The sequence below is a fragment of the Hypanus sabinus genome, chromosome 26 (assembly GCF_030144855.1).
Source record: "Hypanus sabinus isolate sHypSab1 chromosome 26, sHypSab1.hap1, whole genome shotgun sequence".
NCBI classification, from domain to species: Eukaryota; Metazoa; Chordata; class Chondrichthyes; order Myliobatiformes; family Dasyatidae; genus Hypanus; species Hypanus sabinus.
Window position 1 is genome coordinate 32301705 of NC_082731.1, and position 23910 is coordinate 32325614.

At 41.7% G+C, this 23910-nt stretch overlaps 1 protein-coding gene across 1 annotated transcript in view; it reads right to left on the bottom strand.

Annotated features, from left to right (window-relative positions):
• The window catches only part of LOC132381739 (ryanodine receptor 1-like), a 500293-nt gene that overhangs the window by 71480 nt on the left and 404903 nt on the right, over positions 1 to 23910 (bottom strand). The window contains exons 85-88 of the mRNA XM_059951310.1: positions 22980 to 23000; positions 5516 to 5596; positions 2118 to 2206; positions 779 to 907 (exon numbers count right to left, since the gene is read on the bottom strand). Coding sequence (XP_059807293.1) covers positions 779 to 907; positions 2118 to 2206; positions 5516 to 5596; positions 22980 to 23000 — 320 coding nt within the window. The remainder of the gene's footprint in view (positions 1 to 778; positions 908 to 2117; positions 2207 to 5515; positions 5597 to 22979; positions 23001 to 23910) is intronic.

Genomic DNA, 23910 nt, shown 5'->3' on the forward strand with positions numbered 1-23910 from the left:
CAGCAGGTGCCCAGAACACCAAAACAAAGACAAAATTAAACCTAGACGAGTCACCTGCCAATCAACAATTAAAACTGAGTGCCCAGAGTTGGATGTCTGTCTTGATGATGGGGCCAAGGAAGACATCCAGTGCAGACTCAGCAAGGCGAGAAATGTCCAGGTCACTGAGCAACGGAGTACGGTGTCCACACCGAGGTGAAGCTGCACCAGCGCTGTCTTCTCTCCACACTCCTGTATGCTGGAGCGTGACAGAGAATGACCTTGCCAAGCTGGCGTCATTCCACACCACGAGCCTCCGGAAAATTCTCCGTGTTCTCTGGCCAGGAAAGGTCTCCAACCGCGCCCTACACCCTCGGTGTCACCGAGAGGACGTGGCCACAGTCATCATGAAGAAACACTAAAGATGGATCGGGCACGTGGTGAGAAGAGAGGCCAACTTCATCATCAGGACAGTACTTCATTGGATTCCCTGAGGGTCGGAGGAGACACAGGAGACCAAGGACATCTTGGTGCCGTACAGGTGAGGCAGAAGTGAGGACCCTGGACCGCACCTGGGGCACAATATGGCCGAGGACAGACAGTGATGGAGGACTTTCATTGATGCCCCAAACAGCAGCGTGTAACAGGCAGTAACTAATTAACCTTGGAAAGCTCGAGGTAACAGATTTGATCCAGAAGGACAGAGCAGTCATGAAATGCAAAAGAGGAGATTTCACAAGAACATAAAGGTTAAGATCTGAGAAAAACTTCAGTTGGATGTTGGATGGTGATTTATTACCTGAATGTATTCAGTAAGACTATTAAACACTTGCTTAGCCACAGCCATAGCCTTGGAGAAATTCCTCTTTCCTTGCTCATCAACGACATCCTTTCCAGAGTAGTACCAGTAGAAATCACTGATAGATTCCTAAGCCAGAAAGAGACAACATGATTAGTCATGCACAGTTGTAAACTGACAACTGACAGCACAGAAACAAGCCCTTTGGTGCATCTAGTCCATGCTGAAACCATTTAAACTGCCCACTTCCATTGACCTGCACCAGAACCATACCCCTCCCATCCATGTATTCATCCAAACTTCTTTTAAACTTTTACATCGAGCTCACGTGCCCGACTTGCGCTGGCAGTTCATTCCACGCTCTCACGACCCTCTGAGTGAAGCAGTTTCCCCTCATGTTCTCCTTAAACTTTTCACCTTTCACCCTTAACCCATGACCTCTGGGTCCCACCCAACCTCAGTGGAAAAAGCCTGCTTGCGTTGACCCCATCTGTACCCCTCAGATCAATACCTGATGTATACCTCCATCAAATCTCCCCTCAATCTTCTACGTTCTAAAGAATAGAGTCCTAACCTATTCAATCTTTCCTTAGAACTCAGGTCCTCCCGACCTTGCAGCATCCTTGTAAATTTTCTCTTTACTTTTTCAACCTTATTTACATCTTTCCTGTAGGTAGGTGACCAAACCTACACACAATACTCCCAATGATCCCTTCCTTATGAATGGGAGACTTGCCTTATCCTACCACAACAATATTTTTCCATCTAGTTACAATACATTTCCTTTTTGAGATTGTATTAATACTATGCACACACTCTTAATTGGAATTACTCTTTACAGACTCTTTGCTATGAAATGATACAGGAGCTTGCAATGGAATAAAGTGTCAACAGTTTCTTTATTCAAAAGACTTAGTCCTTAAACTGCTGGAGAACAGTGCAGAAAGATCAGGTGCTGTTTTCTCCCGGAAGGGATTAGATTTTAGTTCCAAGTGCTCCTGTCATGTTTTGTCACCCTGTAACCTTATCCTTCAATCTCTCTGAATTGTGGAGGATAGCATGTGTATAAATGTCTCTCTCCAGCAGACTTCATCATGATCATCATGAGTCCAATATTTCTACAATTTTTTAATGTTTCTTAATTGTACATAATTGTGATTTTTTAAAAAATGCTCTATCACTGAGCAGTAGTGAACCATCTGATTGGCTTGTCAGAGTTCTCTTTGGGAATGAGTTGACTTGATCAGTATTTCTGATCTGGCTATTGTTCATGATCGTACTTAATAAAAAGAATTTTTAGGCCAACATAAATACACAAAATTCAAAACATAATATGCACCTGTAAGCGCAGCAGGTAGTCGACGGTGCAAATAATGATGTTGATAGTTGTAGTGTTGCCTGTCTGAGTCCTCAGGTAATTCTGGAAATCTGAAAGTAAAATACATTTTTAATCTATCTGCTTAACAGATGGCTAGAACATAACAGGGCTTCTTTTAGTTCTGTTGCCTTTGTAGTAACTCTGTGAATTTAGTTTAGACTTTATTACGCAAAAAGTAATATCCTTACCTGAATAATGAACCACAAGCCACACTTACCGAACAACCCAACATCATCCACAATTTATAACAATTTAAATATTCTTATGAAACAGCAAACAGAAATATGATTAGAAAGCCACATTGAAATGTGTACAGACCTATCTGGAATATTCATATATGCATCGACAGGTAGCACGTTCTTTATTTCCTAATTTAACATTAAAATTCAGAACAAATACCATAAAAAACTTTGATAAGGATGGAGACAGAAACGTAATCCCAACTTGAAGTGATTGCAAATTTCTCTCACTGCTGCTTTTTTAGCTTGTAATTTTGAGCATAAACAATATTTGTTCACTGTATTGTTAATTTTAAATGTTTTTCCCAATTCTCAGTCGATTAGAATGAACTGAAAATACTGGACAAGGAATGCCAAGGATGAAAAATACCATTCTGCATTTGAACTCTGTCAATACCCAACTGCACTACTTTCCCTGGTAGATTATTTTAAACATTAATCATTCCTAAAGAACATTTTTTTCCCAACATGTTTTGAATTTGCTTGCTTTTATATTGAGTTTTTATCATACTAATGTCTTAAGTTCATCACATCCATAATCACATTTTTCCAAAGCAACAATCCATGTTCTTCATTTCTACTTTCCAAGTCCTTTAAAATTCTTAACTTCCCATTCAGTCTTCCAAAGCATAGACTTTTAAAAATCATTTCTTTGATGTAAAACTGTAGAACAAGTTTTGCATTTTCTCTACATTCTGTATTTATCTGTTTTCTCTACACTTCAAAAATATTTTAAAGAAGTTTCTTGAGTAAAGCAAACCACTGTTTATAAAAGTGAGGTTGTATGTCTGCTGCACAGATTCAGTGTTTTTACTGAACTGTTTACTTTTCAAGGAAGAACGCTGTTTGTTTCACATTTGTTGTCCTATCCCAACTTACCCCTACAATAATTTGGATGCAATTCGCAGTATTTGACACCACCAGCTTTCATTTATGTAGCACCTTTAATGCGGTAGAAATATTCCAAGAAACTTCATGTAATGTAACATGGAAGGAAATATTAAGGCAGTTATCAAAACCTTGGCTGAATGGGATTTTATAGAGGTGTCTTAAAAGAAGTATGAGAGATAGGAGGAGAAAGGGAGCATTAGCATTCTGGCAGATGAAAATGGTAGAGCATTGACAAAAACTCATCTTGGGCTAGATTTAGAGAAGCTTTGGTTGGATTATTTTTGTCATATTTGTCGTATACATTAATGATCTGGATGATGGGGTGGTAAATTGGATTAGTAAGTATGCAGATGATACTCAGATAGGTGGTGTTGTGGATAATGAAGTAGGATTTCAAAGCTTGCAGAGAGATTTAGGCCAGTTAGAAGAGTGGGCTGGAAGATGGCAGATGGAGTTTAATGCTGACAAGTGTGAGGTGCTACATTTTGGTAGGACTAATCAAAAAAGGACACACATGGAAAATGGTAGGGCATTGAGGAATACAGTAGAACAGAGTGATCTAGGAATAATGGTGCATAGTTCCCTGAAGGTAGAATCTCATGTGTTTAGGGTGGTGAAGAAAGCTTTTGGTATGCTGGCCTTTATAAATCAGAGCACTGAGGATAGGAGTTGGGATGTAATGTTAAAATTGTACAAGGCATTGGTAAGGCAAAATTTGGAGTATTGTGTACAATTCTGGTCACCGAATTATAGGAAAGATGTCAACAAAATAGAGAGTACAGAGGAGATTTATTAGAATGTTACCTAGGTTTCAGCACCTAAGTTACAGAGAAAGGTTGAACAAGTTAGGTCTTTATTTTTTGGAGTGTAGAAGGTTGAGGGGGGACTTGATAGTGGTATTTAAAATAGATAGATCGAGTTGACGTGGATAGGCTTTTTCCATTGAGAGTAGGGGAGATTCAAACACGAGGACATGAGTTGAGAGTTAAGGGGCAAAAGTTTAGGGGTAACAAGAGGGGGAACTTCTTTACTCAAAGAATGGTAGCTGTGTGGAATGAGCTTTCGGTAGAAGTGGTACAGGCAGGTTCGATTTTGTCATTTAAAAAAAATTGGATAGGTATATGGACAGGAAAGGAATGGAGGGTTATGGGCTGAGTGCAGGTAGGTGGGACTAGGTGAGAGTAAGCTTTCGGCATGGACTAGAAGGGCCGAGATGGCCTGTTTCCGTGGTGTAATTGTTATATGGTTATATGGGTTGAAATTCTGGAGAAGCATCTAGACTCAGACTGGCATTTCCTACTGGCAAACAGATAGGGAACCACACAAATATGGTACCTTTTTTACAAAGCAATTAAATATTATGCTAATACAAGTATTAAGTAATTAAAGATTTGGTGGTGACAAAAGTCCATTTAAAGGCTAGAAGAATGGAATTAAAATGAAGCAACATTGCACCAAACTGCTTCCAACCCAGTAGAAAGATTAATCCCACCATTTTAACCGACAGCCAAAAAAGACCTCTAACTGACTCAGATAGAAATTCCATTAAAAGGTATTAGTAAGCGCCATGCGTCACACAGATGAGCCCATGAGTTAACAGCAAGTTGGGAGGGCACATTACCTAAATCTTGTTGTGGAAGAAGAAGCACAGATAGTAAATTTTAACTAATCTAATTTGACAGGTAGCACGGTATTGCTACACTCCGCTGTGCCTTTGGATTAAAATTTATACAGTTAATGCCTCAGTTTCTGGCCCCAATGAACACCGATAGTGACTTACCTGATACACGACTAAAGTTAACTGAACAGACAGAAATAAGACTGGCTACCATCAGTTTGGCTTCCCAGAGAAATTCTGCCTCTGAAACTCTGATGCATTACTTAGTTCCCTGGATTGTCTCAGACCTTCTTCAGACATTTTCTTTGAAGCTTAAAAACTTTAAGCATCATTCACTGCCTGACCAACTGCAACTAATATCTATCTTCCATTCCCCTTTGCACGTGATTCATAATTGTAAATTCTTATTTCTTGGATCCTAGCAAATTGCACTTGTTGCAAGCAACTTATTTAAACTAATAACATCAAATTACTATTTAAAATAAGACAGTGGTCTTGTCCCCAAAAATTCAACCTTAAAATAAACATTGATTTAGATGCAAGAATGAAATAATTATTTTTGCAAATAAAACTAATTGATTAAAGAATGTGACGATAGCAATCACAAATACCATTATTGTGTCCTTCACAAAGCAACTGCAGGAATCTGAACAGATCTTGAGTAAATTCATCGTCTGACATCACTTTCTCGCCTACACAGAAAGAAGAGTCATTACTCTGAAGCAGAAACATACGCTTCACAATGATCAATACAAGGAATTAACTCTTTTTAAAAGAAAGCCATTGTTAGTAATGAAATCGTGCAATCATAATGACTTCAGCATTAAAGTTTAGAAATGAATGTGGTGACATTGTTGAGATGAAACCCTTTCTCCCCATGCCCACACAGGAAAATTCATGTACCACCTCTTTCAACTGAGATTCTCTCAAACCGTTACTTTTGCAGAGGGGTTTGCTACAAAACTGAGTTCAGACAAAGAGAAAACTTCAATTTATACCATAAACGTGAAGTTGGAGATGCTGATGTTACCCAGGTAGCCCAGCTTGCTGAGGCTAACCATAGAACAATGCTGGACAGATGACGTGGGGGAGCTGTGATGAAAATTTCCCCTGTCATACCCCCTCTTCCACGTCTTCATTTAAAGCTGCCACGGTGAAGGACGAGGCAAGTATCCTTGGCTTGAGATGTTGTAATAATGAAGTTTTGGCACTGTGCTAGCTGCACTGGCAGTAGACTTTGCAGACGCTTAGGTAATGAGGAATGATGCTGAAGGAGGCAGATCGAGTGACTGATGGTGCTGAAACCTCAAGGCTATAGGCGGCTGAACCCCAAGGCAGTGGATCACTGATATCAGCGAATTAAACTGATGTTAGAGGGGGCTGAAAGTGGGGGACGAGAATGTGTGCAGAAGTTCAAAATCTGGGAGCTTGGATGCAGAATTGTTGAAGGACATCGGAGATGAGGTTAGGAATTTGGGACAAGGAAAAAGTGAAATCAGGCTTGATCTCCTAAAGCAGTGGTTTTCAACCAGGGGTCTGTGGACCCCTCAGTTAACGGTAGGGGTACATGGCATAGAAAAGGTTGGGAATCCCTGCCCTAAAGTGTAGCTGATGAATGCCACCACTTGCTGTATGGCAGTAGGGTGGTAGGTCCTCATTACTTGCATAAAAGAGCCAAACACTTCTTTCAAGCATTCTTTGTTTTTCCTGTGTTTGTGTGTACTTGTGATTGGAAGTGAACGTGCATTTGCTACCCGTTAATCTGAAAATGCATGGAGTGAAGCTACTGAAATATCAAGTGTAGGATGGTCCAGTTTTCAGTAATGTGCTTGATCCCTGCTGGTTGCTTCTATGTGAGTTGGTCTCTTTGCAGGCGGAGCATTTAATGTCTCAAATTAGATAGTCACTGATCCTTACTGGAATTATGCATTCCAAAATGATACTGTTTAGAAACAAGCTGGACACTAGCAAGCATGTTGGGGACATCCCGACACTGGCCTTCAAAGGGGTAAATGAGGAGAAAAAAATAATTTAACTAAAATCTAATTATTTGATGAAGTCCACTAACATAATTTACACTCTAATGCTCTCATCACTGTGAACCACTTTTCTAGTGAATTATAATGGGTATCCGCCATTCTTTTTGCCATAGTCGCAACTCTATAACAGTAAAATTTTGCCATCACCAGAACTTGAACTGATCAGGTTGGCTCCTTCTACAGTAGATTAGAAATGGAACTGATCATGTACATAGTCCACTGGTTTGTGCCCACTTCTTTGATTTTCAATCATTTGCTATCAAATTCTTGCCTTGGAAGCATGACTGTCCTGATAAGACAGGAATTAAGATAAAGATTAAAGTCACACAACAGGTAAGTAATTACTTTTATCAAAAGCAGGTGGTGGGGTATGGCTAAAAAAAAAAAGTTTTGAGAGGTTTTAGGATTGGGGGAGGGTGGAATAAGTCAAAATCTTAACCACAAATATGTGCACTCGCTATCCGGCACGATTGTTCAATGTTAACCATGTTCATACCTCACCAGCAACTCTGAATTAGTAAAATGTTTAGAAACAAATTAGGACCAAAATATACATGGGTTTACTGCATACGTGAGAGTCATCTAGAAAAATGTGGGATGGTTACATTCTTTTGATTTCGATCTTTAGAAAGTGCATACACTTCACCCTCACATGTTCCCTTTCCTTATGGATATCATGATATCGTCTCATTATCTTCCAAAATTATTAATATTTGGAAACTGCTGCATGGCTTCACTCAATGCTACCACAACTCTTCTTTCAACTCCATATACCACTTGTGAGTTACCTTCTTCAGATAAGTTTATTGTTTCATTAGTATAGACTTTGCAAAAATGTACTTGAATCTTAAAACTAGACACTTGTGCCCCTCTCAATCTCAAAGAGAATCCTAGGACCTGTCCTTCACATCAGGCACTACATAAATTCAAGAAATGCAGCTCTACTGTTTTTACACTATCTAAAAAGCACTTACGTTCATTTCTAGTCTCTACCAACTTTCTGTGATGAGACGATTTAAGAGGTGGAGTGGTGATAGACTGATAGAAGTAGGAAATTATTAGACAAATGCTTGCTCTATCATTGACACTAGCTCTGTTCTTTATAAATTAGTAACACTGATGTTAAAAAAAATCACTTCAAGAAGAAAATGTTAAGAAAAGCAATTCTGGGCAAAATTTTCATCTGAAGTGGAACTGAAGCAATCTCCAGAGTAGTTCTAACACAAATGCATTGGATTTGATGGTTGGAAGTGGGGGGGTGGGGAGAGAAGATTGCTCACCTAAGCTTAATTGATGCCTCTCTTCAAATGAAGGTCTGGCCTGAAAAGGAAGAGGCTATCCAACCCATACCAGAGAGAAAAAAAATCATTCAGGCCCATACAGACCAAAAGATGTTTTCTTTGTCAGTGAACAAGAACTCGCCCCCAACATCAAGCTATTGCTTTCCTGCCTTAGTACGTATTTTTGAAGTCCTTCTACTCAAGCCACATTTAGTACACATGATCTTGTTTCCCATATGAATTATACCACAGAAGTTTTCTCAAGTGCCATATTGAATTGATCAATTTCCAGTTGAGCTTCAAACCTCTGTGGTTGTGGACAAAGCTGGACTCCAGCGGTGAAATGAGAGTGACTGTTATAGCAACATTTGATCAAGTCTGGCATCAAGGCATCTTGGTCAAAATGAAACTGATTGGCACTAAAGGGAAGGGCAATTTTATGTTGCCTGTGATCAATCAGTGCCACCCCAGGGCATGACCTCAGTTCTCTGCAGCAGTGTTCCCTGGTCAATCCTGATCAGCTGCTGCACCAGTCACCTTCCTTTCATCATGATGTCAGATACTGAAAACAATCAACACCGAATCTACTTGCAAATCCTCTGCAAATGAAGATGCCTTATACATGTCACAAGGTGATGATCATTTCTAATGAGAGACATTGACATCATCACGCCAGGTAGACTGAAAAGGCAGGGGCATCGGGACCGGAGGCAAGGGTCGGGCCGATTCTGCTCTTCCACAATGTTTACTCCTCTCTCCATGGTGCTGAGGCTGCTCCGGGTTCCGTGGCGATTTGCCCCACTGCGGGATGAACCAGGACCGAGGATATGGCCCTGTTCCGGGCTTCGTGTCTATGGACTCACTTTCGTTCTGAAGTTGTTGCTTGCACGAGTGGTGTTTTTTTTTTTCCTTTCTGAGCATTGGGTGTTGGTTGATTGGGTTCTTGTTTCATGGCTGCCTGTAAGCAGACCCATCTCAAAGGCTGCACAATTTATACATACTTTGATCTTTTAAGACCCATTTTCATCTTCTGAAACCTCAAACACAAGGCACAAATTAGGAACATGATGGCTTGCGCTCTGCCTGCCCGGGAGTAGCTACAGCAGGCGACAAGAACCTCAAAGTCACCCAGGACTGGGCAGCCCAAGTGATCGGCACCCTATCCACCTATTACTGGTACCCAGTGGCTGTTGCACTTTCTACTGTCTACAGTGACATTGTGTACCATCTGCATTCACGCTAATAACCACTCAGGCATGCATCTCGTAAACTCAATAGCTCTGTTACCGGGAAAGACCACGGGAATACCATTGCCTGCTGCCTGCCTTCTAGGTCACCAGTCTGATTTGGAAATACATTGCTGGTCCCCCATGGTCCCCCAGACCAAATCCCGGAACTCTGCACTGAGCAGCACTGTGGGATCACCTTTGTTACAGAAATCACACTGGGCCATGGCAGCACTCACCACCTTCTGTTCAAAGGTGTTTTAGGGATAAGTGTCGCCCAGACCCTGGCGTGTTCTGCAATGTCCTCTAATGGTTTGGACAATGCTGTAAAGGAAAATATGCATAAAAGACAAAGTCATCGGAAGCTTCCAGCGTGGGGCAGCTCAGACACAGAAAATGAATCTCTGTCACATACATGGACTTTGATAATAAATTTACTGTGAACTTTGGTCACTAATATGCAGTAGTCCACTTACTTCAGAACCATGGGACAGAAGTTCTGGGGTTCAATTTTTTAATTTAAAACTGAATTTATCTACTCCTCCTTTTTATATTCCATTTACCGTTAGACCATATGAATATGCTTGGGTTGAGCTCTCTGATCTCGGCAATTCACTTGCAAATGTTTTGTCACCATGCGACAGGGTGCTGTTGATTGTGGTGCATCCTCTGAGGCTACGTCCACACTAGACCGGATTGAAAATGCCGATTTCGCGTAAAAACTATACATTTTAAAAAAGATCTCCATCCACATTGAAACGGAGATTTCGGCGAATCCCCTCCTACTGCGCGAAAACAAGCGACATGTTTGGTGTTGAATCTCACTGTAAAAGTGCGCATTTGTGTAGTTACAGACAAGAAAAGCTTAAAACGATGGACAGCTGTTGGCTCTCGCGCAGGAGAACTTAAAACTAAAAAAAAAACAAATACTGGAGCTTATGGAGGCAACCGACAGGGAGTTCACGGACAGTATGACCCGGCTGATGACGAACATTGAAAAACTGACTAACTCTGTTGCATTAATAAATCCCCTTGTTAAATGTATAAACATGTCTGCATCAGTGTTACCTTGTATTTCAATACAATGTTACATTAGGCTGCTACACATCTATTGTCAGGGAAGTACTTGCATAAATAGGTAAACCACCTTCATACAAGCAAGGACAGAAAACGGCAAAGTGAGTATACTTATTTATTCAGTAAGCTATGGGTCAAAGTATTTGGTGAGTACATTTCTAACTCTTCTGGCTTCAGTCTCATTGCTGTTTGTTCTGAAATTGTTAGGTTGCATTCAAGAAAACAATGAAATAGCGCGCTGCTGTCTGACAGTGTTTTCAGATTTCTCCGGTTACCCTGTCCACACTGATCTGCCCGAGCAGCATTTTCAAAATTACTCACTCTGGAAAGCGTTTCTGAAGAACTCCAGTTTTGGGGGACGAAAATGCCATTTTAGTGTAGACGAAGGGTAAAAAGCTTTGGTTACGGATTTATCTGGCGTAGTGTGGACGTTGTCTCAATGTTTAGCCATTGTATACTGTACTTTTCATCAGCTTAACGATCGTCATTTCTGAAACTCAATTGTGATGCGGGGGAGGAAATCTCGTCACTGATTGATTGCATGGTGAACTTTGTGTATTGTGGTCTGAAATTTTGCCTGCATTGGGTCAATCAGCTGAGTGTTAAGTACATACATTTCAAGAATTCAGAGGACACACCACAATTAACAGCACACTGATGACTTCTGCTTGTACGGTGATGAAACATTTGCAAATGGATTGCCAAGATCAGAGAACAACTCAACCCAACTATCAACCATCCGAGTTCACATTTTCTGAATTATTCCCACAAATAAATATAATGTAAGTACTAAGATCATGTAAGTTTTGAGCCAGTACCATTTTTGATTAAATCCTCACTGGCCTTTCACCTCCCTGATCACCACAACATCTGACTCCTTGACAGTTGAGTCAGTGATACAGCACACAAACAGACTCTTCAGCCCACCAAACAATGCTGACTACCGTACCCATCTATACCAACACTGCCTAAAATCAATGCAGTAAGGAACCAGGCCCTTCAGCCCAACCCATGAATGCTGACCACGATGCCCATCTAAGCTGGTTCCCGTTGTCTGCATTTGGCTCATGTCCATCTAAGCCAGTCCTGTCCATGTACCTGTTAGACATCAACCACTTACCAACAATTGTCTGTGGAATTGTCTGCCTTGGCAATTCAATTGGTCATCCAGGTACCTAGTAAATATTGTGAGAATACCTGGCTCCACCACTTCCTCAGACAGTACGTTCCAGTCTTCAACCACCTCTGAGTGGAGATAATGTTCCTCTGATGCCCTCTAAATCTCTTATGCTTTACCTTAGACCTATGATTTAAATGTCTCAATTATGGGGAGAAATTACTCTCCGTTGCACATCAATGATTCTGCCTTGGAGAGAGTGAAGAGTATTCTTTGGTGTGCACATAATGGACGATCTAACCTGGACCCACAACATCTCCTCACAGGTCAAGAAGGCACAGCTGCATCTACACTTTCTGAGGAGAGTGAGGCGTACAAGGCTCCCTGTAACTTTCTAACAACTTTCTACAGGAGCACCTTTGGGAGTGTCCAGTCTGGCTGTGTCATTTGGCGGTACGGAAGCTGCAAGGCACTGGACCCTACAGGAGACAGTAAAAACTACTGAGAGGATCACTGGGGTCTCCCCCCACTTCCTATTTGTGACATTTATCAGGAGTGTTGCAGATGAAGGGGCCAAATCATTGTTGAGGATCCCTACCACCCACCCCACAATCTCTGACTGGCTACCATCCAGAAGGAGGTACAACAGCATCAGGATTGGGACTATCAGACTGAGTAACAGCGTCTTCCCTGATGCTGTGAGAATAATGAAAACCCTGCCACCACCAATGTCCCGTCACTAGGGCAGCAAACTGTTTACCTGTGCTGCACTTTATTATAGGCATTTTGAATTATATTTTATTAACATACATCATATAATATTTTGCTTTATGTGCCGTGCGTGATATCTGTTTTGTGGGAGCACCATTGGTGGAGGAGCATTGTTTCAGTTGATTGTATGTATGTTCAGTCAGATGACAATGAACTTGAAAATTTCTCACTCTCCACCTTATCTACAGCCCTTAGAACTGTAAATATTTCTAACAAGACCTCTTCAGACTCCTCTGCTTCAAGGGAAGCAAACTGTCTTTACAAACCCAGCCTGCACAAGCTCTCGCAAATGAAAAGTTCTATCCCAGGCAGCGTCCTGGTGAATCTCCTCTCTTTATCTTCCTAGAAGTGTGGTGACCAGAAAGGCACACTATTCTCTGGCTGTAGCCAGAGCACCCATGACTCCAAGATCCATGGAATCAAAGCAAAGGCCCTTCGGCCCAACTGGTCCTTGCTGACCAAGATTCCTACTTAAACTAGTCCTATTTGTCGCGTTTGCTCCTTATCCCTCTAAAACACTTCCTATCCACGTGTAGTTATCCAAGTACCTTCAAAGTATTGTTAATGTACCTATTTCAGCTATTTACCCTGGCAGCTCATACCATACGCTTACCATCCTCTGGGTGAAGAAGTTGTCCCTCAGTTTCTTAAATCTCTTCTCACTCATCTTAGACCTAAGTCCTCTAGTCCCTAAACCTTGAAAAAAGACAGCATGAATTGACCTTATCTATGCTCTTCATGATTTTACACACTGCTAGAAGATCACCCCTTTTTATCTATTGCTCCAAACTAAGTGTCCCAAACTGCTCAACCTCTGTTCATAACTCAGTCCCTTGAGTTCTGGCAATATCCTTATAAATTTCCTCTGCACTCTTTCCAGAATATTATCTGTTCTACAGACATTATTAAATTATCTATATGCTATAGGAAATATTTGGCATCTTTCCTGCAGCAGGGTGAGCCAAATCTGAATGCAATATTCTGAATGTCGCTTCACCATTGTCTTGTACTAGCAACATAATAAACTGAATTCTACACTCAGTCCCCCGGCTGTTGAAGCAGAGGACGACAAAAGCCTTCTTTACTGCCTTGTCTCCCTGTGCTACAACTTTCAGGTAACCATGTAGATGTAATCCTAATTCTCTGAGTCTGATAACAATCCCCAGGGTCCTACCGCTCACAGTGAAAGTCCTTCCCAGAATCCAAAACCTTGCATTTATCTGAATTAAATTAAGGTTTGCTATTCCTCGGCCCGCTTACCCACCTGATCAAGATCGCTGTGTAAATCCTGACAACCATCTTCACTGTCAATGATACCACCTACTTTAGTGTCACCTGCAATCACTACCCGTACCTTGTACATTCTCATTCAATCATGAGTATAGGAGTTGGGATGTAATGCTAAAATTGTACAAGGCATTGGTAAGGCCGAATTTGGAGTATTGTATACAGTTCTGGTCACCGAATTATAGGAAAGATGTCAACAAAATAGAGAGAGTACAGAGGAGATTTACTAGAATGTTACCTAGGTTTCAGCACCTAAGTTACAGAGAAAGGTTGAACAAGTTAGGTCTTTATTCTTTGGAGTGTAGAAGGTTGAGGGGGGACTTGATAGAGGTATTTAAAATTATGAGGGGGATAGATCGAGTTGACGTGGATAGGCTTTTTCCATTGAGAGTAGGGGAGATTCAAACAAGAGGGCATGATTTGAGAGTTAGGGGGCAAAAGTTTAAGGGTAACACGAGGCGGAATTTCTTTACTCAGACAGTGGTAGCTGTGTGGAATGAGATTCCAGTAGAAGTGGTAGAGGCAGGTTCGGTATTGTCATTTAAAGTAAAATTGGATAGGTATACGGACAGGAAAGGAGTGAGGGTTATGGGCTAAGTGCGGGCCAGTGGGACTGGGTGAGAGTAAGCATCGGCATGGACTAGAAAGGCCGAGATGGCCTGTTTCCGTGCTGTAATTGTTATATGGTTATTAACATAATGACAAATAGCAATGGGCCTAGCACTGAGCCCTGGGGAACAACACTCATTATGGGCCTTTAGTTCGAAAACATCTTCAACCATCATCCTCTACTTCCCAGAGCAGCCTACCATGCAGAACCTTATCAAAGGCCACTGAGTGTCTGCTCGTGGTCTTCTGCTGCTGTAGCCCATCCACTTCAAGGCTAGATGTGCTGTGCGTTCAAAAGTGCTTTTCTGCACACCACTGTTGGCTGGCACCAACAATATTCCATGGTCGAAGTCACTTAGCTCACACCTCACCCCCATTCTGATGTTTGGACCGAACAACAGCTGAGCCCTTGCCCACGTCTGCATGTTGTCATGCATTGTGTTGCTGTTTCATGATTGCCTAATTAGATATTTGTGTTAACAAACAGGTGTACAGGTAGACCCCATAAACTGGCTACTGAGTATATCATCACATACCTACGTTACCTTTCTGTCTGTGTTCTGTCCGATTCATCAGCTGATCAAAATCAGACTATCCTCCATATTACCAACAGTGCTCCTAATTTTCCTGTCAACAATGCACAGCCCTCTAGGATGATAAATTCCTAAAGAAGTTTCTCTTCACCTCAGCTTTGCATTGTCACAACCACGGATTCGGCAGCGCAGTAGATACGGCAATTGTGCTTGTGAACTTGCACGTGTCAGCTAATTATTATTTAATCGTGGAAGTACTTAACTCCATACTTGTCATTGTAGTGGTTGTCGAGACTTGGACAGAGCACAGCAATGCTTTGCTGCTGTTTGCCTTCGGCCTTTCCTGAGAAATTGGACTGTCGAGTGAACTGAAGACTAGCGGTATTCGTTTACTGCCTAGATATTCTTTTCAGCCGCAGTGTCGGCTTTGTTTTCCTTTAGAGAGTTAACGGCCCTGTTTGGCCTAGTGTTTATTATTTTATTTTCCCTTTAACACAGTTCCCATTAACGTCTGTGAACTATCGGCCTGCTTCAGTGTCTCTCACTCCGCACTTGGGCCTTAGCCGAACCTGGGAACATGCATGACTAATCCCTCATTTCCAAACTGACCCCACTGCACCATTCTGATCCGAACTCTCACTTTTCAAATCTAAACATCCACACCCAAACAAATGTTTCAATACAAAGTGTCTCTGATGTGAAGTATTAACTCACATCTTGTTCTCATCCGCAGATGCTGTCTGACCTCAGTACATCAATGTTCCTGAAGAGCCTGCCTTTCTGTGAAAAACTGCATCCTACAGGGCAGACAAGCAACCATTGTGCAAAGGACAACAAACTGCATGAACACAAAAGGGAAAAAAATACTACTAATAAATAAATAAGTGATAAATATCGAGAACGTGATGAAATAAGTCCATACGTAGTGGGAACAGTTCAGTGATTGAGCGATGAAGTTGAATGAAGTTATAGAACATAGAACATAGAATAGTACAGCACATTACAGGCCCTTCGGCCCACAATGTTGTGCTGACCTTCAAACCCTGCCTCCCATATAACCCCCCACCTTAAATTCCTCCATATACCTGTCTAATAGTCTCTTAAATTTCACTAGTGTATCTGCCTCCACCACTGACTCAGGCAGTGCATTCCACGCACCAGCCACTCTCTTAGTGAAAAACCTTCCTCTAATCTTCCTTGAACTTCCCTCCCCTTACCTTAAAGCCATGTCCTCTTGTACTGAGCAGTGGTGCCCTGGGGAAGAGGCGCTGGCTGTCCACTCCTATTCCCCTTAATATCTTGTACACCTCTATCATGTCTCCTCTCATCTTCCTTCTCTCCAAAGAGTAAAGCCCTAGCTCCCTTAATCTCTGATCATAATCCACACTCTCTAAACCAGGCAGCATCCTGGTAAATCTCCACTGTACTCTTTCCAATGCTTCCACATCTTTCCTCTAGTGAGGCGACCAGAACTGGACACAGTACTCCAAGTGTGGCCTAACCAGAGTTTTATAAAGCTGCATCATTACATCGCGTCTCTTAAACTCTATCCCTTGACTTATGAAAGCTAACACCCCATAAGCTTTCTTAACTACCCTATCTACCTGTGAAGCAACTTTCAGGGATCTGTGGACATGTACTCCCAGATCTCTCTGCTCCTCCACACTACCAAGTATCCTGCCATTTACTTTGTACTCTGCCTTGGAGTTTGTCCTTCCAAAGTGTACCACCTCACACTTCTCCGGATTGAACTCCATCTGCCACTTCTCAGCCCACTTCTGCATCCTATCAATGTCTCAACAACACCTATCAACAACACCACCAACCTTTGTGTCGTCTGCAAACTTGCCAACCCACCCTTCTACCCCCACATCCAGGCTGTTAATAAAAATCACCAAAAGTAGAGGTCACAGAACAGATCCTTGTGTCACACCACTAGTCACAACCCTCCAATCTGAACGTACTCCCTCCACCACGACCCTTTACCTTCTGCAGGCAAGCCAATTCTGAATCCACCTGGCCAAACTTCCCTGGATCCCATGCCTTCTGACTTTCTGAATAAGCCTACCATGTGGAACCTTGTCAACTGCCTTACTAAAATCCATGTAGATCACATCCACTGCACTACCCTCATTTATATGCTTGGTCACCTCCTCAAAGAACTCTATCAGGCTTGTTAGGCACGATCTGCCCTTCACAAAGCCATGCTGACTGTCCCTGATCAGACCATGATTCTCTAAATGCCCATAGATCCTATCTCTAAGAATCTTTTCCAACAGCTTTCCCACCACAGACATAAGGCTCACTGGTCTGTAATTTCCTGGACTATCCCTAATACTTTTTTTGAACAAGGGGACAACATTCGCCTCCCTCCAATCCTCCGGTACCATTCCCGTGGACAACGAGGACATAAAGATCCTAGCCTTATCCCCTTTGGTTCAGGAGCCTGATGGTTGAGGTGTAGTAACTGCTCCTGAAGCTGGTGGTGTGAGTCCTGAGGCTCCTGTACCTCCTTCCTGATGGCAGCAGTGAGAAGAGAGCTTGGCTGGGTAGTGAGGGTCCTTGATGATGGATAGTATTTTCCTGCGACAGCACTCCGTGTCGATGTGCTTGGTGGTGGCGAGGGCTTGACATGATGAACTTGGCCTTATCCACTACTTTTTGTTGGACTTTCCATTCAAAGGCATTGGTGTTTCCGTACCAGGCCATGAAGCAATCAGTCAATATATTCTCCACCACACATCTCTAGAAGTTTGTCAAAGTTTTAGATGTCACGCTGAATCTTCGCAAACTTCTGAGGAAGTAGAGATGCTGCTGGCCAGGACAGATCCTCCTAAATGATAACACCAAGGAATTTAAAGTTGCTGACCCTCTCCAACTCTGATCCCCTGATGAGGACTGGCTCTTGGACCTCTGGTTTCCTCCTCCTGAAGTCAGTCATCAGCTCCTTGGTGTTGCTGACATTGAGAGAGAGGTTCTTGTGGCACCATTCAGCCAGATTTTCCGTCTCTTTCCGATATGCTGATCCGTCACCACCTTTGATTCAGTTGACAGTGGTGTCATCAGCAAACTTAAACTAGATTCAAAATCACTTTATTGCCAATATATGAAACACACTAGTTATTGTGGTTCAGTGCCAAGCACGAAACAGAGAACTATACCAAAACAGACGACACAATAGCAATCAAAGTTTACAAGACAAGACAATAGTAAAAACAGCCTTAAGCGATCAACAATTAGCAGAACAGTCACATGAGCAAATGTCAATAATGAAACTTAAATAAATGTGAACATACTGAATGTGAACATTATGTGAATATTTATGTGAACATAAATGTGAACAACATGAACAGACTCAATAATTATCAAGAAAAGCAGGAAAGACCATTTAATGGATGTTAGGGTATTTACTGGCTGGTGGCGTAGTGGCATCAGCACTGGACTTCAGGGCGAGAGGTCCTGAGTTCGAATCTGGCCAGCTCCCTTGCACGCTTTCCATCCGTGCCTGGGTTGAGTGTCGAGCTAGTAACTCGACCTCGTAAAAAAAAAACCTGGAGAGGGATGGGCTCTGCCAGGTTTCAGATGCCCAAGACACGCCGTACGATGAGCAATCACATCAGCCTCAGAGATTAAATACCATTTGTCACTGCTGAGCCCAGGGTTTCCAGCTGATTTATGTCCTCATTATTCCACCATGTGTCATTAGTGAACTTACTGATCAGACACTCTCAACAAAGTCATTTATATATAAGACAAACAGCACCAATCCCTGTGAGCACCTCGTATATACAAGCTTCCAGTCAGAAAAGGACCCCTGCTTCCTATCACCAAGCCAGTTCTGGATCCAGTTTTCCAGCACACCATGAATCCCATGTGCCCTAATCTTTCTCGCAGGACTGTAAACACCCTTGTTAATGTCCATTCTACTACCCTTCCTTCATCAATTTTCTTAGTTCATTACTCAAAAACCTCAAATTTATGAGAGAGGATTTCCTCCAGCAAGAAACCAAGTAGATTCCGTTTGATCAGACCCTACCATTGAAAGTCAACCAACTCATTGTCCAATAATTTCCCTTCCATCAACTGTAAGGCTCACTGGTCACTTGACGATAAACTGGACTGGTCAAAGAACACTGAGGCTGTCTACAAGAAGGGTCAGAGCCGTCTCTATTTCCTGAGGAGACTGAGGTCCTTTAACATCTGCCAGACGATGCTGAGGATGTTCTACAAGTCTGTGGTGGCCAGCGCTATCATGTATGCTGTTGTGTGCTGGGGCTGCAGGCTGAGGGTAGCAGAGACCAACAGAATCAACAAACTCATTCATAAGGCCAGTGACGTTGTGGGGGTGGAACTGGACTCTCTGACGGTGGTCTCTGAAAAGAGGATGCTGTCCAAGTTGCATGCCATCTTGGACAATGTCTCCCATCCACTGGTTAGGCACAGGAGTACGTTCAGCCAGAGACTCATTCCACCAAGGTGCAACACTGAGTGTCATAGGAAGTCATTCCTGCCTGTGGCCATCAAACTTTACAACTCCTCCCTCAGAGTGTCTGACACCCTGAGCCAATAGGCTGGTCCTGGAATGGTTTCCACTTGGAATAATTTACTTATTATTATTGAATTATTTATGGTTTTATATTGCTATATTTCTACATTATTCTTGGTTGGTGTGACTGTAACGAAACCCAATTTCCCTCGGGATCAATAAAGTATGTCTGTCTGTCTGTATGAGCAGCATTTATCACTACTGCCTTTTTTGAACAAGGGGACATCAAGTGAAGTAGCTATCCTAATTGCCGTCGAATTTCTGAAAGGATAATGAACTACAAGGACTCACAACTTCACTTGCCCCGTCACTGAACTGTTCCTACAACCTATAGCCTTACCTTCAAGGACCCTTCATCTCGTGTTCTCGATATTTATTGCTTGTTTATTTATTATTTTTTCCTTTCTTTTTTTATTTGTACAGAATGTTGTATTTTGCATCCTGGTTGCTGGGTGTGGTTCCATCAGTCCCATCGGTTCCATTACTGTCACTGGATTTATTGAATATGCTCGCTAGAAAATTTGTTAAGAGAAGTTTAAAACATAGAGGTAGAGGTCTGGCTGGCTATAATCACAGTGCAGGTCAGTGGGAGTAGGCAGCCTAAATGGCTCAGCATGGATTAGATGGGCCAAAGGCCCTGTACTTTCCTATGTGGCTGTAGGCCTCTGTTAGTCTCGATAGACCATGGATTTGTACCTTGGAAAGTTTCCCGGACGTAAGCTACTCAAGGTTTTTTTTTAATGGAAGACCGGCAGTTGCCTAAGCTGTAAGTCTCCCCTCTCCACATTACCGATGTTGTCCAAGGGAAGGGCTTTAGGACCCATACAGCTTGGCACCAGTGTCGTCACAATGTGTGGCTAAGTGCCTTGCTCAAGGACACAACATGAAGCCTCAGCCAAGGCTCGAACTAGCGACCTTCAGATAACTAGACGAACGTCTTGACCACTTGGCCTTGCACCAACACCTTTCCTATGATTCTATCTAAAATAAACCCTCAGGGCTGTATATGGTGACATAAATGTACTTTGAACTTTGAAACTCTGTACACTACCTCACTATTTTTTTCTTTTTTGCTCTTTTTGCACTACTTATTAAACATTTTATATATTTTTTATTGAAATTTTCCAGTTTTTATTATGTTTTGCAATGTACTGCAACTGCAAAAACAACAAAGTTCATGACTGTGCCAGTGATATTATACCTGGCCCTGAATCTGTTAGACCACTAGTCTTTGGCTGTGGAATGGCATCAATCAGTTACTAAGACGGACTTAATCATGAAAAATGTGAGGTGTTACATTGTGGGGAGGGTACTGTTAATGAATGCACGGACTCCCAGAAGCAATGAGGAATGGCTGGAACCTGGTGTACAAGTTGGAAATGGGTAAGGCTGGCCAACAGGACTCTGGCGAAGCCGTACAGGCCAATCCCTTGGACAGTGGATCACAGAAGCGTTGATGAACTCAACCAAACCACTGACTTCAGAGGTCAATGGAGATGGAAGATCATCAATGGCCCATGCTCCACTTAGGAGCTAAAGGCCCAAGTAACAAAGTAAGTTTCTAGTTCCATGAGCAATTTCAGTGAGCCATTTCAGCGCCAAGGGCTCTGCAGGGATTAACATTGAATAACTTTTAAAGCATTCTAGACTGTTCAGCACTGAAATTGGCAACTGTATAATTGTAGAGGTTCTAATAATGCAGTGTAGGAATGCTTAATAAAATCACTTAATTGGGCTAAATTGTGCTTCTGGATGTAGTTGAGCACAGGTGCTAATGATGAAAGCATCTCCGAAGTGCTTCTCATTAACTGAACCACATTAACTGTGCCTTGCACACAGCATTCCTTTAATTTATTTTTTTCCATGGTATTTAAATCTTTATTCCTCAGAAGAAGCTGGTCAGCTGTCATGGTCAGTTTACTGGAAGTTGTCTTTGGTTTCAGTGCAGACAAAACTTTCTGAACTTACTTTAAATAAAGTTTACTAAAATTAAAATATAGAGCGTGAGGCACATAGTAACTTCGTAGTATAGGACTTTAGCAACTGAATACCACAAGCACAAGTTGAAGGAGTAGCCTGTCATTTCCTCCTGAAACCTGCGTAAAGAATCTGCGGGCAGTCAAAGTGGCCTGACATCTGGAGATGTTCTAACCTTCTTTCCATCTGTCAAATTCTTCCTCAGCCACCTTACACATTAAATTCAATGTCTAAATTGCTGATGTCCCTCGTAAACATGGGGACAAGTACTGTTTCTTTTTGTGGGACCTTACAGCCTTTTCCACCCCTCAATACAGTGGATGTGACCGTCTGCAGCCACCTACTGTACCTACTTTTTTCCAAAAAGGAAGCACAAAGTAGCAATTATGAAACAGCGAAACCCTGGGAAACTGCACTGGCAAATCATATTGATAATATTTATAAGATATGTCAAAATAAGATTGTTATTTGCGCATTTAGTCGGGCTCAGTGCTTCATTCTGGTCCCAAATAGATCACACCTGGAGATGGTGTGTGAGGATCAAGACGAGAAACAAAATGCATGGAATTATTGAGGAAGGATTGGCTTGGTGTATTCCAACCCTGTTCATTACGGGAATCCTCACTGTACGCATTCATTTTGTCCAGGTGCTCGTTTCAATCTTCTGCTCAAATTGGTCAATGTGGTCCTCTTTGCTGAGTCCCAATCCATGTACAGGCCTGTTTGGCAAGCAGAGACGTGCAACTGTTGCAGGCATTTCAAGGTGACAGATTCTGCTGTAAAATACAGGGTTGCCTCCAGACTATGAAGGACAAAGATTTAATTTGTCTTGGGTTATTAGTCCTACTCAGGCAGCTTGCTGAACATATGTTTTGCCTCTGTCAGCAACTGTGCTCCAAACTGCTGGCAGACGGAGATCATCCACAAATTCCTTTTGCTAATCCTCTTGCTTGGTGCTATGGATGATTAAGTCCTGTACAACAATACCATTTTGAAAATAGATCAGTCACATCGAAAGAGGATTGTGGAAAGGGCCAGCTCATTTTCTACAATTGATTAAAAGTACACAAAATGGATAAAAATACAGAGAGAGAATTTTTTAAATCCTTCCAGTTATGCTTAGGAATCCAGCACCTATAATAGGGATTATTTCTGTGCCAGTTAAATATTTTGTTGACTGTCGTGTTAATGATACAAATCCATTTTCTTCCAATATAAAAGCAGCTTTAGATGGTATCTTCGGTTACATCCACAGTTTACCTAAAATTAAGTCAAGGTTATCTGTGTGAAGACCTTTCTTTTTACTGTTACAAGAAAGCATTGCAGGTGTTCTGAGTCTACACTTAGTCAAACTGCTAGTACTGAACCTTATTTCACCTGGCCTGAATGAGCTGAAGTGAAAATTTAGCCCAACGTTTCTCAACAATATTAAATGAGGAAACAAGAGTAGCCACTCAAAATGAATGGAGATGAATTAATTACAGACAGTATTAATTGTGATTATATGAATAATGTGTACTCTATGGAAGAACGTATCAGTAGATGAGTGAGAGCTCTAGAAATAAAAGCACACAATGCAACAATCCTTTTACTGGCAATGCTTATCAACATACCAGAACCCTTTTGTTTGCCTTCTGAAAAATAGATTAACCAATAGGGGGTTAAACACAATTAACTATTGTACTTTTAGTACTCATCAAATCATTTAAAAGTCAATACCTTCTCACAAATGCTTTTAAAAAAAAGATCCAGTCATTAATTTTAAAGCATACACTCATTCTGCAGGTGTTATGTGCTCGACTCACACGAGGAACTCTCACCTGGAAATGCACAGCACCCTGAGAATGTTATAAAAGGTATCAAGCTCAAACTCACACACACACACACACTCACACACACTTTTAATATATTATTGAACATGCATTGCAGATTTTAATTAACCAAAAAAGCAACTATCTGATCAAAATAATAAAATTAAGATTTAAGAAATATTAAAATCAATTAGATTCTTTAGATTTGTTTACGTCAGTTTTGGAATTTCACATTAATTGGTTTAATTTTTCTCTGCCACAGGTTCCTGCTTTGGCTTTTAAGGGAATTGATGCGTGAGGGTTCTTCATTAATTCTGGGAAAGCGTTTCAGAAAAAAGTTATTCCTTATAAAAAGTATTTAATTCAAAATTTCACAAACTAATGGAATGCTAAACTCCCTTTCAAATACAGCTCTGCAATCTTGATTAGATGTAGGCGGCATAATTAAATGGCACCTGAAACTCAAATTTAGCTTAAATCACGTGGTTTACCAAGGACATAAAATGAATCCTAACCAATCCTAAACTGGACAACTAGAGTCAATGCCTCTGTTAAGAATGTGCAAGAGGCCAGAAGTCCCCAATCCTTGATGCGGTACAGAAAATGCAGTCGTGTGGGAGGGAGCTCCCAACACAATGCACATTAGCTGTCCAGCCCATAAATACCCCTCAATTTGAATTCTTAAACCTGATCTTTTGGTTATATTGTCCCATCTTGACTGGACTAAAGAGCC